General features: G+C 34.7%; 2 protein-coding genes across 2 annotated transcripts; both read left to right on the top strand.

The window, feature by feature from the left end:
• The first annotated feature begins 1,006 nt into the window (after positions 1–1,006).
• On the top strand, positions 1,007–7,234 carry LOC6639786 (paired mesoderm homeobox protein 2B). Its single transcript, XM_047009948.1, has 3 exons — positions 1,007–1,370; positions 5,880–6,085; positions 6,842–7,234. The coding sequence occupies exons 1-3, from the start codon at positions 1,007–1,009 to the stop codon at positions 7,232–7,234; spliced, it is 963 nt and encodes a 320-aa protein (XP_046865904.1).
• A 5,983-nt stretch (positions 7,235–13,217) lies between these two features.
• LOC111519828 (neuropeptide-like protein 30) lies at positions 13,218–13,481 on the top strand. Its single transcript, XM_023181932.1, has one exon. It carries the CDS (start codon positions 13,218–13,220, stop codon positions 13,479–13,481), a length of 264 nt encoding a protein of 87 aa, XP_023037700.1.
• Positions 13,482–18,708: the final 5,227 nt, after the last annotated feature.

Raw genomic sequence — 18,708 nt, 5'->3', positions numbered from 1 at the left:
CAGCTGCTTGGGATGAACCTGTCAACTAAATAAAGTACATGAGCCACTTAACTAACCGATTCCGCCCACGTTCCGCTTATGCAATATCTTTCCACATCCCCATCCACAGACTCATACTCTTCTTGTTTTTGGAAAATTAACAACATGTTGTGGTTTATGGAAATTTCTTCTCTCTCTATCTCTCTCTCTCTCTCTCTCATCCTCTGTTACTATGAAAAAGGATGACAAACATAATGCGTGCCAAGATTTATGCAACCTGAACAAGAGAGAGACTCAATAAAGTCCTCAAGTGGTTTGTAGTAACTGCAGAACATCCTGCACACACACACACTCTCGCACACACATGTCCTTTTGGTTGTCCTTTTGTTTTTAGTGTGTGTTGACAGTAGCTAATTGGTATATTTATTGCCTAGTTAAATGCTTAAAACTTGTTGCTACTTTTCACCTCGTATTTCATAAGTAAATCGTTGATGTTCCCTGTTCTTTGTGCTGTGATGGGTAACGCCCCCATCACAAAATGTCGGAAAAACGATCCAACCAATGGGAAGATCTTATAGTTCTATAATTAGCTGAAACGAGAGCAAAGATCTTTTGCTTCTGTTGCCTCTGCTGCTGCTGCTGAGAGTCATCCAAACTGAGAGGGAGACGTTTTATTTTCTTTTCTTTTTTTCGATTTGAGACTAATTTCAGTGGGCACACGACTTTGGCACGGTTTAGTATCGTCGCAACAATTATCGTAATTAACTCGTTTATGTGTTGTGTGCTAATCCAATTACAATTACCCAAGTTCACACAGGATCAGTTCAACGAAAGAGATCGAAAGAAGAGCGAGCGAAACAGCGAAGGCGAAAGTGAAAATGAAAAGAATTTAATTCAATCATTCAACAATTTGAAGTGACAAATGAATTGAATTGAATTGTATCTTAAATCTAGTGACAATTAACGAGCGCGCTTTAACCTTGGCAAAACAAATTCTAGTGAATTTTAATTAGATAAATTATCGATCATGTTGAACTATCAGCATTCGCTCTCACCCGTCGGTAACCCTGCAAATTTTTATTATCCACCGACGGCCCATTTGCCTCCACCACCACCGACGGTGCCGCCTCCGACGACGGGTTCTCATTTAGACGCAGAAGCCTTAGCCACATATCCAGCATCCGTGGCACATCAATTGATCATCGATGGTGAAGAGAAACATCAACAACAACAACAACAACAACATCCTTCTGACTCTTATCTAAAGAATCGCTGTGACAAGTTCAGAGATTTGGACAAAATGCATCGTTTCTCGGTCGATAATCTCATTGAACTGAAACATGATGCCTATGGCAAAGGCAAAATGTCCATGGAACTGAATAATAATTATGGTAAGTTTCAAAGACAAATGCTAAAATAATATTGATCACTATAAAGAATCAGTGAAAGGTCTTTCTTTTGGAGACGTTTTAGAATTTCGATAATATTTTAGTTTTTTATAAAAACAAAGGTAAATTTATTGTTTATTGGGTGTAATTTTAAATAATTTTACTTGACGTGAATACAACTCTCTATGGATGTGGTTATTTTGATTACAAATGAATATCCTAAAGTAGATGGGGTCATATTAAAACAAGTCTCAATCTCAAATATTGAAAAGTAACCAATTTATGAATATATATGTATGTACATACATGGCTTACATATCCTGTATGTATATATATTATTGATCAGATTGAGAAACTAAGTCGATAGAAAGCTACTGCGTTGAAACTATTTAAGCGTATCTAACATAAGCCGTTTTTTTTGCCTAATGGATAGGAATTCGTTGAATCGGACCACTATGGCATAAAGAAACCATGGATCGAAAAGCCTAAAAATTGGAAAATATGTTAATACAACCATTTATTTTAAAGTAGTCCATCAATAAGTGAAAAATTTATGATAAAATAGAAAAATTGTATAAAAGCAAGAAATTTCTTTCCGAAAGCAAGACTAATTCAGTGAATTTTTAATTTTTTTTTTATATTTATATAAATTAATAACTGTCTTGACAAATAAAAGTAATTAAAGACATGTTCAAATATTTATAACTCTGATAAAGCGAATTTGGAATATACAAATTTAACTTTTCTTTAATCTAGAATTTAAATCTACTTGTAAAATGAATAACATTTATGGATTTTTTTTGTTTTCTAACTACCTAAATCCCTTGTTTGTTATATTCTGATCTTAAATAAGTGCAAATTTGCCAAGACTTTTAAAATTGACACTTGAAATAGTGGAAAAGAAAACAATTGAATACTAATATCCCAATCTGAATGATTTAAAATGTTCACAATTGAGCCTTTTTTTAAGTACCATCTTTATCCTGTGCTGACTTCATCCTGACTTCACAAATAATCATGATACATATTTGACTAGAAAACTAGGAATATTTTAGAAATATTTAAAAGAAGAACCCAAGAAAAATCCTTAAGGTATTAATTGCCAAGCCGTTAAAATCTATTATAAAGGACATTTTCAAGGTTTAAAAACAACGTTCAACCTTTTCGATAGTTCAGACGTAATAAATTTTTGTACATTAAAATTTAACTATTGTAGAAATCACTTTCTTTTCATTTTAAATGGATTATTCATGACATATGGAGAGATTAACTGTGGTTTGGTTGGATTTAAATTGGGATATAACCAAAATAAAACTTTAATTATTGAAATTTCAAGGACTTGTAGATTCTTTTCAGAAATGCATTAAAATGGGGAAAGTTAAAGTCAAATTAATAAATATAAGGTTCCCCCAATTAGCACCTGAAAGAAGAAGAACAATGGATTAAAATTTGAAATCAGTTTAGTCTGGTCAAGTTTTAGTTCTCTAACATTGCCACAAAATTCATCATCATTTGGCTTTAAGTGTGCCACTTGTACATATGTACAACAAAATGCATAATTTCGATAGGAATTATTCAACTATATACACTCCAACAAAAATACAAACATACACACACACACACACACGCACACACTCATGCATATCACTCATATTTAGTTTGAGAATTTGTGATATTTTGCGGATGGCTTTAGCTTAATTCATAAATGATAAATTCATTCGAAATGAGCTGAGAGAATTTATGAAATTATTCGCACAAAATTGCATCGGCAAGTATATATAAATGTATATACCCAATATATATGAAATTGTATAGTTGTGTGTGTCGAGCAAGTCATAGGATATATATATGACATTTAGGTGCCAGATGTGGGCGACATTCGTTGCGCCACCGCCGCCAATTGCCACTCCTGGGCCACCTCCTTCTCCGCCTTCTCCTCCTCGCACAGTGTCACCATCATGCATTTTTGCTATTTGCGGTTTGTGGTTAAGCGAAGCTCCATTTTCACTCCTCTCCTCCTTCCTCCCACCTTCCACCTCCCTCTCCTGACCATCATATAAAATGCATATAGCTTCGGTTGTCAACTCTGCATAATTTGCCATGTGAAAATTCAAGGCAAGTATTTAGTTTTCAAGAAAAGTCTCTCAATTTAAAACGTTTTCAGAGTTTTCGTCCAAGTTTCCATGGTTTTTCTTAGCTGCTGCTGCTGCTCCTTTTTTATGTCGTTCAATTTCGTTCGTAGCCCTCTACTGAGCCGACAACACTTCAACATTGTCAACATGACAAAACGTAATCAAAGCTGACATGATATTCCCTCAGTGGCCGCATGCCTTTGAAGCAGATCCCATCTAGAGAAACCAGTGACTATATTTTTCAAGTGGAGCATATAAAACGGCAGTGTAACCAGTACCAGACATGGACCGACCCGACAGACAGACCGACCGACCTGGTATCTCCCTCGTGTCTACTAAATGGGCTTGGGCTTGGGCGTGTGTTTATTTTCGTCGCTTCATTGGATGGTAACAACAACAACAACAACAAGAGCAACATATGCCCATCTCTATTTCCATTCCCCATCATCTCATCCTATCTCTCTCTCTCTCTCACTCCCCCATGCTCGTTGCACAAATCTGATTGAGGTTTCCCTTTCGGTGGCAACTGTTTTTCTTTCTTTTTTTTATCGCTACTCGTTGGCAATCCGAATTAAAGATCTTTTCGTTTTTTATCATCGAACCAACCAACCATCCATCCATCCATCTAGCCACCCATTCGTTCCCCTGGGACAACCCAGTTGCAGTTGCAGTTGAATTTTTTCCTCTGGAGGTGAGGTTGGTGCAGTTGTTTCTTTTGTTTTTCGGAATTCTACAAAAACTCTGACGTGTTGATCGACGATGCACAATTTCCAACTGAAAACTTTGCGGACAGCTCCAGCTGACAAATTGAGACAAATGGCCTGGGGAAAGAGATTTGTCACGGCAATGTACACGGGCTCCACAAATGTGAGGGGCAAGGCCACCCTGAAGCTAAAACGTAGTTCAAGTAAATTCAAAATCAAGACACCGCACCGAAATGTAAAAATTTCAAAAATAAAGAAAATTTTACAAACACTTGTCAGTAGATCGGAAATCTATCTGATCTCTAACTTAAATTTGGTTTTTTTAATCTAACTATTTTAAAGTCTTTCGTTGAACTTGTTTACTGTTCATTTTAGACCATAGTTTCTTATGTATTACCAATCTGGTGCGGACCTGAATTGTTCTGTTGTTCAGATGTTCCTATTCAGAAAGTTTTCATAGCCTTTAGAAGTGTATATTCTGGGTTAATATTTTGAATATCGAATATTACGTTTACTTCCTAAGGAACAAGGATGTTTTCAGGGATTCTGTTTAATCTTTTGCAATTTGTGGAGTAGTATTTTGTAATTTTTTATGTTCCAAATCAAAGTTTCGAAATTTTTTTAAAACACTATGAAATTTCTTTCAAATTCTTAAACTCTTCATCCACTTTTCTTTTCGATTGAATCAAAATAGTAAATAAGGTCATCGAACTTGACTTTGACAGATTGGAAAAAAATAATTAACTTTTTTAACAAAATTAAAAATGACTTAAATCAAATATACTGCCAAAAAACAATTGTTTTCCCATTCAATTGCACCAACTATTTTCTAAATATTAAGAATTTTCTTTGAAAATATTAGAAAAAAATATTGAAATGGCTTTAACAAGGTCTTACAATAGTATACAAAATATTTCCAATTGATATCAAATTGATTAATGAATTTTCCCATAGAAACTCCATAGACGTTTCTTTCTTTTTTTTTGGCCATCTCAGAATATCAGGAAAAGTTTGTTTCGTCGTTTGGCTCACTAAAATTATTTGAAATTTGATTTTATTCATTTTTAAAATCTTTAATTGGAAAAACACAATTTTACCGCTACGAATTTAATACGAATTAACAAAATCCAAAGCTTTTGCCAGATATATATAAATTTTAAATACAAATGTTTCTTCAATGATTTTTCCGAAAAAAAAACCAATTAGTGAAAATTCGAAACGCTCTTATGACCGCTTAATGTCAAGAGAAATTTCACTCTTTAATTAATAGATCGTAAATTTGTTGTTGAGGTATTTTGGTTATTGTATGTTTTTGTATGTCGCAGCGGCAGCTGCCATCGAATGTCGTCAAAAGATATTTTATGACTCCATGCCATTTGTTTATGACCTTCCTATAGTGATACAAGACAGAGACAAACGCCAGGCAGGATCAAATGGAATGCAAAATTTTATGTCTCTCTCGCTCCCCCTCTCTCTCTCTCTCTCACTCTCTCTCTCTGTGTCTCTGTGTTTGTTATCTCTCCGACCATAAAAGTAACGAAAAATTAATTGATATCCGGGGCACTTATCGATTATTTACGAGGCCATCAGATTTTGCATTACCAGCGAAAAATTCCAAGTAAAAGTCGAAAATACTTTCTTTAATGGTCCTCTTCTTCTTCTTCTATCTTTTACAGGCGTTGGCAGCGGCATTGGAGGAGCCACAGATTACCCCAACAATCTCTCAACGGGACACTCAAGAAAGCCACGACGCAATCGCACGACATTCAGTTCAGCCCAGTTGACAGCCCTGGAGAAAGTATTCGAAAGAACCCACTATCCAGATGCCTTTGTACGTGAAGAACTGGCCACCAAAGTGCATCTCAGTGAGGCGAGAGTTCAGGTAATGCTTGGAAATATTTCATTTTATTTCACAACTCAAGACAATTCTGAGGAAACCATTGTAATTTGAGCGATTCCTCTGGGAGAAATCATATTAATTTTAAGTTAAAGATGAGATAAGAATTTTGATTTTTTTTTAACACACTAGATTACTTTCTAAATTAGTTAACTTTTACCATTTAAAGTTTTTCTATCTTTTTGCCAACTTTGGTGTTCCATTCCAAAAGAATGTGACACACTGATCTAAAAGAAATTTCCTCTACCATTAAAACAAATTTGATATCTTAAACTGGTTAAATTTAGATATCCAACAACAATAATAAGGAAAAGATTAAACACTTTTTGTGCTTTCTAATTCTTTTTCCTAATTTCTTTTTGCTTGTCTCAATACAAGCCTCTTACAAGTAAAATGAATCATTTGCTCCATCATTAGTTAAACCCTAAAAAAATGTAAATTCTTGACTACTGTAAAAATGGCTGATCTGGGACTGTTAAAGGGGAAAACTTTGCTCTTAAAAAAAGTGCAATAAGCAAGAATCCTTTGAATACTTTAAGGGGAAAGTTGCAGTATTTTTCATCCCGAATCCGGCTGTGACTTTAAACATTATTTAACTCTTCAAATTGCATGGCCAAACCTAAACTTAATGCTAATTAATAGAGATAACCAGCACATGCCAGAATTTACAAAATTTTTGGTAAATCAAACTGGTTTTGCAATCTGAATATCCTACTAAATCTATCTCTCTAATTTATACAGGTTTGGTTTCAAAATCGTCGTGCGAAATTTCGCCGCAATGAGCGCAGTGTGAGCGGCTCTCGTCCATTGATGGACCATGCGGGATCCCAATTGGTTCCAGCACCCATTTCAACAGCCTCCACCGGCAATATGCATAAATACCCAAATCTGACACATCCCACCGCCCATGCCCCGCCCTCCGAGGCAGCAGCAGCAGCGGCGGCGTACGCATTGAATTTTGGTCCTCTGGAGTTGCGGTCATGTCAGAATTATACGAATTGCTATGGCAGCTTTGGGGCAAATCCAACGGCGGGGGCAAGTGGCAACGGTGTCTGCTCATTCTTTGGTGCCTCCAACTATTGTGTGGCTGCGGCGGCCAACTATGCGGCCAAGAATGCCTATCCATCGCTCTGATGATGACGATGATCTATTAATGGGGCGCCCCCCGAGAAGAGGTTACTTCAATTAGCTAAAGAAAAAACACATTTCTCTTAATTTTTCAATACCTGACTAATATTTATATGACAAATTAAATTAAATTTAAATAAATTAGTTTAATATTTAACACATACACACAGGAAAGAAGATTATTCACGATTTTGACATGACTTTTCATATTATTTACTCATTGTCAATTATACAAACATATGAATGAATTATTTAATTAAACATGCCTAGGGTAAGGGCATGCAGAAGGGACAAGTGTGTCTGGGGGGGAGGGTGGAAGACACCCGCATGTGTTAATTTGTATAATGAAACTTAATTAAAGCCCAAGACAAATAAACAAACAAACCAACACAGAGAGAGACAGAGAGAGAGATAGAGGGAGAGAGAGAAACACATACAAAGCAAAAACTTTTGACTAAAAAGCCACAAAACGTTGGGCAAAGGCGCAGCCGCAATCAAAGTACATTAAGATTGTGTGGCCAAAATGGTTTTTGCCAACGCAATTAAAATCAACCAACAAATTTGCCTTTTCTCTCTTTGGAAAACTACAAATGATTTTGTATCTTTGCACTCATTTCCAATACAAACACACACACATACACACACGCACCCTTTGCTTAAGGATATCACTCACACAGAAAAACTTTACATATTTCAACCAAAGTCTGAAAACCCCTTAAGAAGCAATACATAAAAACACATTCTTTTACTTATGTGTGTACCTAAAGGCATCTATCTAGTTACCGAGAATACAGTGCCCACCTAAAAGGGGGGCTATATGGGGTTCAAGCGCATTCAGAGTGTAAACATTCGCTTTCTTAGGAAATTTAAAGAAACTTGTTATGAAATTATTCACTAATTATTCACTTTGAAATTCATTGTTCCCACTTCTATATTGACGAAATGAAAAAGCTAAATATATATACATATTTTATAATGAATTCCAATGATAAACGACTATAAAACTTTAAAAAGGGGGCTATATGTGATTTAATTCAGAGAGTCTAAGGTAGGAACGCACAGTGAACAGATTCCTACCGTAGGAAAGTTGGAGGATCAATTTCATTTTAAATGTAAAAAATTACTAAAAGTATATATTTTAGAAGAACCTATAGTTCTAAAGGACTTTTATTATTTCATGGTTAAAATGATCATACATCCGGTTATTGAGAACATTAGTCCATTGAATGGGGGGTTACACAGATTTTAGGCACATTCAGAGTGGAGACCTTACCTTCCTGCCTTAGAGAAACCTGAAATAACAGAACTTATCCAGATTCAAAAAGGAAAATCCAGAAATGCATTATTAGAATGATTGAGTTCGTTCATCTTCTCCTCACTATTTATCACTTATAAGTTTTAAATATCAATTAAAGAGTTAGAAGGTGAGAAGTACAAGTAACTGAGTGACGCATAAACTTCCTACTTTATGAAATCCTATTTTATGAAATCATGTCATTTTTTCCATCTTCTATGGTTTGGTATTGTCAAAAGATTTTAATGACTTTTGGTCTTTTTCTTTTCTATATTGAAGAATATACCCAATGACTGGAGATTCTGACTTTTCAGTTGAGGGCAACCCTTTAGTTTGGCATCCCAGATGCGCCACTGATCCGAGATCCGAAAGCTAACAAATGGAACGTGGACAGGGGACGAGAAGGGACGTTTGAGAGGATACATATCCTAGACAAAAGGTTAACAAGTATGTAAAAATTGAAAATGCAAATAAAAATTCCTTTTTCAACCAACATGACAGCAGCAAAAAACAAAGGAAAAATAGTAAGAAGAAAAAAAATGTAAATTAACATTTGGAATGTGAGGCGGTTTTTGCAACTAATTTGCATAAAGAGAGCAATGTGTGTTACCCTCCATCTGTGTATGTGTGTGTGTGCATGTGAACATTTTTACAATATTTACAAAATTGCAATAATGTTTGAAAGGCAACACACAACGTTAAGTTGAGTTGAGTTGGAGAAGCGGAAAAAATGCGTTTTGTTCTCCGTTACTTGTTTTATTTATTTTCAGTTTTTGTTTTTTTTTTTTTTTTTTTTGCGATGCGGCAAATTGTTACAGAGAAGGACGACATTTGCTGACAGGCTACATGTTGCAGAAGTTTGCATAAAGGAAATACACAATTTATGGACACAGAGAGAGAGAGAGACACAAAGTGAGAGAGAGAGCAGGTCCTGTCAAATCAAACGGCAAAAAGGAAATGCCAGAACAAACAAAGCACTTAGACATAGCTCAACTAAGTGGGCAAAAGGGATAAAAATATAAGAATGCCATTTGTATGGGATGTCTACTAATGTACAGAGTTAGCCTTCGCATCCTGGGAGGTTGATCTAGGCATTTGCATGGATCTCAATGTTGAGATTAAGGGACAAGGAAGACTCTAGTCCAAAGGAAAATGGCAAAAATTTAAATATCATTTTTTCCATCTTCTAAAAGTCTTAATGAATTGGACGCGAGGGCTCCACGAATACTTCCAAAACTTGATTTATTTTAAATACTCATTTAGTAACTGAATCATTCAAAATTTTAGCATGCTTTGAATACTATGCTAATGTTAATTATTGTCACTGAACGATATAAACTTAGCTAGTGGCCATCTTTGCTATCCTTTTTTAAATTTTTGCGACTAAATTTCTAAGTAGCTTTTTATGATCCACCACGAGTTTGAGGGAAATATTGAATATATCAGAGCTAGCTCATTTTGGTTGAGAGAAATACGCCAATTTGGGAAACCTTTTGAAGGGTTTTGAAATTTGACCAGTTTCAGATGTCAAAACTCGGTTTCTGAGTGGGGAAATTTCTCTTATTTCTACTCCCCAAAGATCTACCACTTATTGAGTTGAATTAGTATTGATGACGATCACCGGATTGCGTTATCTCGTTGAATATGAAGTTGCTGACTCTAGAATAATGTTGCTTCTCTGGTAGTTATTAAAGTGTTATTTGCAGCCAAGGATATGCCATAATTAGGCGCAATTATATGTCGTCATATCCATTGGAACCTTTTAAAACTGGTCATCAGATATTGACAAATATCTTGATAGAGTAAGGACACTGGATCCAAATGATACTGCCAATGGAGTGCTACTCTCCTAATATCAAATAAAACTATCAAGAACAAGTCGTACATTCGTGTGAATAAGAGACATTTCTCAACCACAATTTAAGTCACGTAGAATTCATTTATAAATACGCGAAAGTCAAGAATTAGTTATTGCTTTCTTATATTTTAATAGCCAAAACATTTCAAATCAGCGGTATAAGCTAAACCCCATGAACTTGCCACAGTGTCGACCAACTGAAGATTTCTTCTGAAAGGGTTGGGTAACAAAATTATAGAATTTAGTCGGTTAGTCGGCCTGATCAAAAACAGTTACATAGAGGGTAAAGGACGATTTAGTCAAATGAATTGTTAGGATATAAGACATAAAAACAATGGAGCTCCTTCAATATCTCTATAAGAAAAAAGTGTATATTTTTGGTCTTAATAAACTTTGTTCTTATTTGTTGCCGTTTAAAAAATTTTGAATTCTCTTTATTATTAAAAATTATAAAACTTTGGCTTTCCTTTCATTTTAAAAGTTAAAGTAAACTAAAAGTAACACTAAGCAAATTTTGTTGCTGATTTCCATTTCCATGGCTTTTCCATCGTCTTTAAGCCAAATCAACGAACATTGTCACATTCTGTTAACCAACACTTGGAAATCAATATGTTCGGGAAGTTATCCCCAAGACATAATGATAAAATATGGCGGCAAATTGGCAACAGAAGGTGAACCATATAGTGTCTTCCAGATGGAAAGTGATCCCAGTCATTTGCTCTTGCTTTTCCGAAGCGAGGAAGTTGCCCAATGTCACGCTTTGCGAGTATTAACAATGTCCGTGTTCAAGTGTTTTAATAATGACGGCACTTCAAGGATTATAAAGATGGGTTATAGTCATTTGGCTTGTCTGCGATATACCCTGCACATGGCCGAAGAGCTCATCTCACACTGTAGTCCAATAGAGAGACAGGAAAATACATTTGCAGCCTTATACTATGCAAATTTAGAGGATCGCCTTGATACTAATAGAAAAGGCAGCGCTGGCCCAATGGTAAATGTAAATATTTTTATTTCAATTGTATTGGCAGCGCTGGTGATAATTCTATTTTTACGTTGCAAATAAATAAATTTCGCTTTTACTCTTCCGTTTAATGTATCCATCACAATGTTGGACACATTTTGACAAGGATGCAGTCATCACAAATTGTCGGCATGGAACTTAAGAATCTGTCAAGAGATCATAACTCACTGCGCCTTTCATCTGACACGATTTTCCCCCATTTCAAGAGTCCCAAAGCGCCCTCGTATCATATGTGCTTCTCCTTTCTCCCTCCCCTTCGTCATTCCCGCTCACATATAAGTAATTGCTTTTTAACAGAGGCAAAAATTATCACCTAATTATAGAGAGCTAGATGGAAGCGAAGGGGCGTGTGGAATTGTTCGTAAAATTTGCTTCATACACAGAAAGGAGTTATATTAGTAAGGAAAGGCATTGGAAAGTCCAAACCAAATGAACTTCATTTTAAACATCATTCACAATGTCAATCGGATGCTAAATATTGATCATTGATGTCAGTGTTTCATCCATTAATAGTTTAATATACATGTTAAGTATCGAACTTAATTGGATAAATAATCAGTTTTTCCCGATAACAGTCTATTTACTTCCCAGTGAATCAGATAGAAAAATGGTTCTATCCTATTGAATGAACCCATGAACCCATTTTAGTTCGATTTCAGTTTTCAAACCTCATGAAATAAAGATACTTAACCTAATAAAGAATCTTAACTTTTCTTATATGATCACAAGTACTGGAATCGTTGCTACAAGGACCCTTTTCCTGTTTCTGAAGCAAAACCAACTGAACGTTTGTTTTCTTTATGTATCGAGAAATTCTTATCTCTAGACTCTAGACTCTAGACTAGAATATGCCAATAAATTCTTTACGAGAACTTAAGAATCAACTTTTCATCATATTTCTTAAATATTAAATGCTCACGTATAAAACTTCGATTAAAATAATTAAAAATGAAGTCAAAAAACTACGCAGAACTAAGAATTCATATTTTTTTAAAGTAACTCACAACTGACAACAAGTTTTCTCAGTTATTAAATTTATTCAAACTTTTACTGTGGAAACTTATGTAAGATTACGGTTTTTTTATGATCGCCCAATCAGAATATGGCATAAAAAAACAGATGTTAATATGTAACCCAAAAGACGTGATTAAAAATTCCTCCACCTTCTTTTTAAGCGATTTGTTGTAATCAATAATTTGTTATATGTCTAGCATAATGACATATATGTAGATAAAATGGCAAAAAGACAACAAAAAAAATCGCATTAGTGATCGCATATTATTAGCATAAATTTAGATGAGAAAAAAAAACTGTGTATAGTATGACTAAGCAAATGGCTGGTATGAACAAAACAAAACAAAAACAAATAATATATTGATATACTTAATAATAGAAATAAAAAACAAACAAACATTTCATTTTATTATATGCTAATGTGGCAATTGCAGAATGGAGCACCAAAAACCCGCAGGCTGAGTGATTCCCCAAAACCCAAACTCCCCGTCCAAAGTTTAAATCAAAAGCGCGTGAGAGTAACCCGATCCGCCAAAAGGTCAAATAACCCACCCAAAAAAAGTGCTAAACCCGTTCGATGAGGGGGCCTACTTTGTTTTGTTTACGGGTTTTAGCTTTCATTTGTTTATTTTTTGCTCACACATTCGTTTGGTGAATTAATTAGAGAGAATCGATACCAGATTGTCAACTTTGGCTAACAGAGATTTCCTATAAAAAAGCCTTTGACATGGCCGAAGAGAGTTTTGTATACCATCTGATTTCGACTTGTGAAGATCTATATTTAAATTATTAAATCAAAATGCGTGCTGTTATTTTGTTCATTGTAGTAATTGCTGTATTCAGTGGCCTCTTGGAGGCAGTGCCAGCTCCTCAGTTCGGTTATGGAGGCTATGGCGGCTACGGAGGTTATCCTGGAGGATATGGTGGCTATCCCGGTGGATATGGTGGTTATCCCGGAGGATCCTATGGCGGTGGATATCCTGGTTTTGGTGGCGGATTTGGCGGTGCCCAGGCTCAGGCTCAGGCATCAGCCACATCGTATTCTAGCGGATTTTATGGATAAGATCCGATGATCTTAATACTAAATGATATATTTTAATACTAAATTATATACATAACTACTAAGAATAAGTAAACAACTAAATAAAATAATTGTACAAAAACCGAACTTATATTGCCATTTACTATCATTGGGACAGAATGGCTAAACAAAGGCAATTGGACAGAAGTGTTGACCTAATCATCAATCAATGAGTTTAAACCGTCTTTTTATGTTGAGTAAAAACGAGCTTGAACCGATAACAATCATAATGATTTATCCTAAACCAAAAAAGATAGCTAAACCAATGCAAATCGCCTATAAAGAGTGTCCTTACGAATAAATATCCAATCAAATTGAATCCTGAATTTTCGAAATTGCACAGAAATTACATTTTTAAAAATCATACAGAGTGAAGGCTAATGATTTTGTTTGTGAAAATCTCTAAAATTTTGCTTATCTTAAGGACCAGTAGAGAAAGAAAGACCTATAGAGAGAGAGAGAGACAGAGAAAGACAGTGTGATAATATTTCCTCAATATGGAGGAAGTTAAGGTACAAAATTACCTGTGAGCTGAGATGGCTTAACTGTAAACTAAATAAAACCAACTTTGTAAAATAATGTTTTGTTTTTAAGTACACTACTTATGAAGTAAATACTGTATGAAACATAAAAGTATGTAAGTGTGTGAGTAAAACTTCATTCACAAATATGAATACAACGTGTAAACAATTAATAATACTTACTTGTTTATATTATTATGATTGAGACTCTTAGACTCTTCCAGAAACTCTAGTAATCTGAAAAATCTGGTAAAATTTTGGTTAATTAATTAATGAGAATTAATTATAAATTCATTTAGGTTCGTGTCTCCTTTAATTACATACAATTTAATTTAACGCAGTTTTTCGTATATGCACATCATTACTTATATACTTAATTATATTCATTCTTTATATCATTCTATAATTATTTATATTTCTATGTAATTTAGTTAATATTGTAATTCATTTACATTCTAATCTTAAAATATTAATGTAAGCCTTTGATAAAGTAAAATGGAGCCGAAAAGCAACAACAGCCTAACGCAACCTAACCTAACCTAACCTAACGGCTGTTTTTGAAGAGAACGTATTAAATGAGAGCGCCAAAATCAGCGAGAGAATATTCGCAGCTGTAGTTACCGGAGCAAAAAAAGCAGCTGCCAAACAGTCTGCTCATCATTGGTACAAGCGAGATATACTGCATTTTTCTTATCCATGTGGTATGAAAGAGAAAAGGAGATTTGGATGTATGTATAAGGCAAGCGGAGAGAAAAAGGAAAGAGAGACTTTATAACCGATAGCTAGAAATTGTGAAACACAGTGAAAATTTCTTTAATTGTTTGTGAATTATTTATTATTTGTATTTTTTTGTCTGAGCCACTTACCACATAAATTTGCTACATTTTATTACATTTTCTCTTGAAATTTCACTCATCTTTCAACTCACTCGAAATAATAACTGATATTCACTCACTTTTGCACAAACAAAAACAAAAAAAAAAACACCCATTATTTTTACTCACTAAAACAAAAAAGAAAAAAATGCTCCCACACACATTGATCACATTCACACTTTCACATTTTCTTTTCAATTATAGCCAAACAAGGAGCCAACGGATTTTAATGAAAATAATACCAAACGAAAGGAAATCAATTTTACTTTAAATTGATCTACTTTGTTAGCCATTTTGAACACTTTTAAACGCACTAAAAAAAGAATTAACACAACTTTAAACGGAGCAAGTGAACGCGTCGAGCAGGACAAGATAACTGAAGAGAAAGGAGCTTCGGCTTGAAAAATCTTTGTGTATCTGTGTGTGTGTGCGTGTGTGTGGGAGATCTTTTAACGTTTTTGCAAGCTTCGACAATCTCTCTCGGCTCGTGTATGTGTGAAAAGGTTAATCGGTTGCGCTTCGAGAGCCTTCGGGACTTTGGCGAATTATCTTTTCAATGTCTGTTCTTTGCTTTTTATCTATTTTTGTATGTAGGAATAGAAGAACGATTTATATGATATGAAAGATGTACAGTTAGTTTTGAAAACAACCAGAAAAGTGTATGTGCATATTTTTGCATGTACGAGTTTGTGTATATGTATATAAATCGTTTCTCTTAATATTTGTATTTGGAAATGGAGTAAAAAACATATTTCCTTCACGACCTGTCAAACTTTTAACAAAAATAAAAATCCATATTCATTTTGAGAAGCTAAAAAAGTAAACTTTTACTGCAAGCAAAATTGAACTTTCACTTTGCCAACTCAGACGAGCTCCTCCTCGTCGCTCCACAGAGCCACATGGTACTCGATGCGACCCGAAAACAAGTAAATCAAGGCATTTTTCTTCACTGCGTTATATTTTTAAGTTAAACGATTTTTAGTGCATTTCTAGGTTTTCACAGATATTGATAGTTTCTTCCATTTCCATTTTAAATTACAGTCTATTAAGCAAGAAGCTTGAAAGAATGAAATCCTTTTACATAAATTTAAAATTCTCTCACGTTTTCAATATTTTCAAGCTTGTTAAAATCTGATGAATCTGAAGTTTATTAAAAATTTGTACATATGAGGTTTTATTTGAAAATGTATTTAAAAATTTTGATAAGTTTCTGTTGGAAATTTGCCAATTGATCTGCACGCTCGATATGGAGCAAAAAGCAAGGTGAAATCATCCAAGGTTTCTAGATTTATTTGCCATAGACTCCAAAATTTTCAAATTATTAGAAAAACTTTACATACATATCTTGATAGCTATGTACATATTTCAAAAGACAGAGAATTGTACATATATTTTTTGTTAATTTAATTAAAAAGATTTATAATCTAACAAAACAAATACTATTGACTTATTTGCATAATTCCCTCAAAGGTTTTTACTTTTAGGTTAATTAGTATATAAAATCTACCTCTTCTTCATCTTTAATTTTTTTAGCATCAAATTCTATGATATAATTTAAACTATTTAATTGGGGTTGGACATGAATTTAGCATATGAGATTTTACAGCAATGATCTCTAATCTCTAATAACTCAAAAAAAAAAACTATTTGTCAAGTTTTAAAGAACAAATTTTAATTTTTAAAATTTGGATGGATCTAAAATGGTTATCTGATTAAAAAAATGTCAAAGTTGTTAGAAATAAGCAAGATAATAAGATTTTAAAATATGATTTGTTGAGTCAAGAACATTTTTAAAAACTGGTTATAATGGATTTAGTCGTTTTTATAATCCATCTAGGACTAAAAACACTACATAATCAAACCCTAATAAGCTAATATAGTTGGCCCATTATACTTCGCATTTCATTTCCGAACACTCTCAATCACTCTAAGAATCAGAATATATGTATTATATCCGAATCTCCACATAAATCCTTTCAAAAACAACATCATTACACTTTGCATAACCTTAAGCGGATTGGAATGTACTAGAAAATTGAGTTTAAGATTGTAGATTATGATCATTTAGCGATTCTACAGTAAGATATAATCTGTATCAAAACCTTGACTCTGAGAAAAGGACTTTTCCATTTACTATCATCTGTCAGGGACAAGAGCGTCAAAAACTTCTTAGCTTCAAACACATATTCAATGTGTTTTATCTATCAATCGCAAGATCGGTATTTCTCTGTCGATGTTTTAAAGTTTTTATGCCATTTGAAAACCAAAGTCAAAATAAAAACTTATTTCTATTTTTTTTTTACATTTCTAAATTTCCCCACAGACTTGTGACATTTCATTGATTTTTGCATACTGAAGTAGACGTGGATTCAGGGTAGAATTGTGGCCACAATTCAATAGCAAGAAATTGAACTTTAGTTCAACGACTTTGCGGCATCATTAAAAAACTTTTGGTTGCCATCTTGAGTTGACTTTGGGGTCACACACACACACATACATACATACACACAGAGGCAGAGACATTCAGAAGCGAAGGATATGGCGGTCATATTGTTATTTTTCGAATTTATGTCCTCGCAGGCTACAGGCAAAGAATGCAAGTCAAGCTATTCAGCGAATATTCTGGCTCTTGACTCAAAAGTTGCATTGATAGTCCTGACACTGGTTCCGGGTCCTGGCGACTCCTTCTAGGCCATTCAATGTCGCGGCTGCTGCCTTTGATGTGCATGTCAATGTGGTGGCTTGTGGCTTCCATTGTTGCACGTTCACATCTCGGACAATGGCCCAGAGAGATGGCAAGTGCTTCGGACTCTGGTTGGACCCTCAATGCGTTTCTTTTCTTCATTGCTTCGCTTCGCTCTGCCACTGCACATAATATGTACGTATAATAACGCATTTATGTCCGTTCAGAAATTTTATGACACCCCAATAAGAAAGGCTGAGTAATGATGACTCTCATAGTACTCCCAGACATGGATTGGTCCATCATCTGTGAGTAATGTTCCACGACTGCGGATAATTGAAGTGGCAGGAGCATAAAACTTTTCCCCCAAGATGGATGGAAAACAGTTGAATTGCTGGCAAACTGGTAACAACATTTCATTATCTACAAAATGTTCAATATTTTTTCGAAATTCTAAACTTCTTCGATTCGACAAAAGTCTCTTGATTTTTGCAACATGTAAAGGGCGTGGCCAGCAAATGGGTGGCCTAGGAAGAGGTGGATGGGGGAGGAGAGATGAGTGCAAACTGTTCGCCTAAAATATGTCAATCGGAATGTAAATCATTGCGTAATTTGCATTTGCTTCAATTGAATTGATGCCACACCGGTTTGTCGTCGTCGATTCGAATGTTGCCGTCAGCAGACGCACACACTAACACACACACACACGCAGGCACACATGAATTATGACGACAATTTTGACAATTGTCAAGCGACCGGGACACGCCCACCTTAACTCAGCCCACACCCACCGACCGGGCACGTGTGTGTGTGTGTGTGTGTGTGTATATAACCCGACCGTTAGACGCGTAGTCTTTGATGTGTATTGTATAAACATAAATCTTTGCTCTTATTACCCAAACATAATTGTGTTGACGTGTCGGGGATATGGTATATAATTGAAAAGCCTGTTGATATAATCAAATGCGAACTGGTTCCATTAGCAACAGCATCAAATTATTGTTTAATAGTGAAAAATTCATAATTTAAATGTATTTTTCTACATCTCTAAAGCTCAGAAATTTCGGTGTTTAAACTAAAAATCTCATTTAGAACCAATTACAACATTAAAGGTTAGAAACAAATTTTAG

This window comes from Drosophila willistoni (genome assembly GCF_018902025.1).
Source record: "Drosophila willistoni isolate 14030-0811.24 chromosome 2L unlocalized genomic scaffold, UCI_dwil_1.1 Seg196, whole genome shotgun sequence".
Classification (NCBI taxonomy): Eukaryota; Metazoa; Arthropoda; class Insecta; order Diptera; family Drosophilidae; genus Drosophila; species Drosophila willistoni.
The sequence above is the reverse complement of the archived record's forward strand: the minus strand, read 5'-3'. Positions and strand labels throughout refer to the sequence as shown.

Bases quoted from the DNA above. Each gene is read 5' to 3' on its own strand.
- LOC6639786 (XM_047009948.1), top strand. From the start codon at position 1,007: ATGTTGAACTATCAGCATTCGCTCTCACCCGTCGGTAACCCTGCAAAT. The intron at 1,371-5,879 runs GTAAGTTTCAAA...TATCTTTTACAG, and splicing joins GGAACTGAATAATAATTATG to GCGTTGGCAGCGGCATTGGA. The intron at 6,086-6,841 runs GTAATGCTTGGA...TAATTTATACAG, and splicing joins TCAGTGAGGCGAGAGTTCAG to GTTTGGTTTCAAAATCGTCG.
- LOC111519828 (XM_023181932.1), top strand. From the start codon at position 13,218: ATGCGTGCTGTTATTTTGTTCATTGTAGTAATTGCTGTATTCAGTGGC.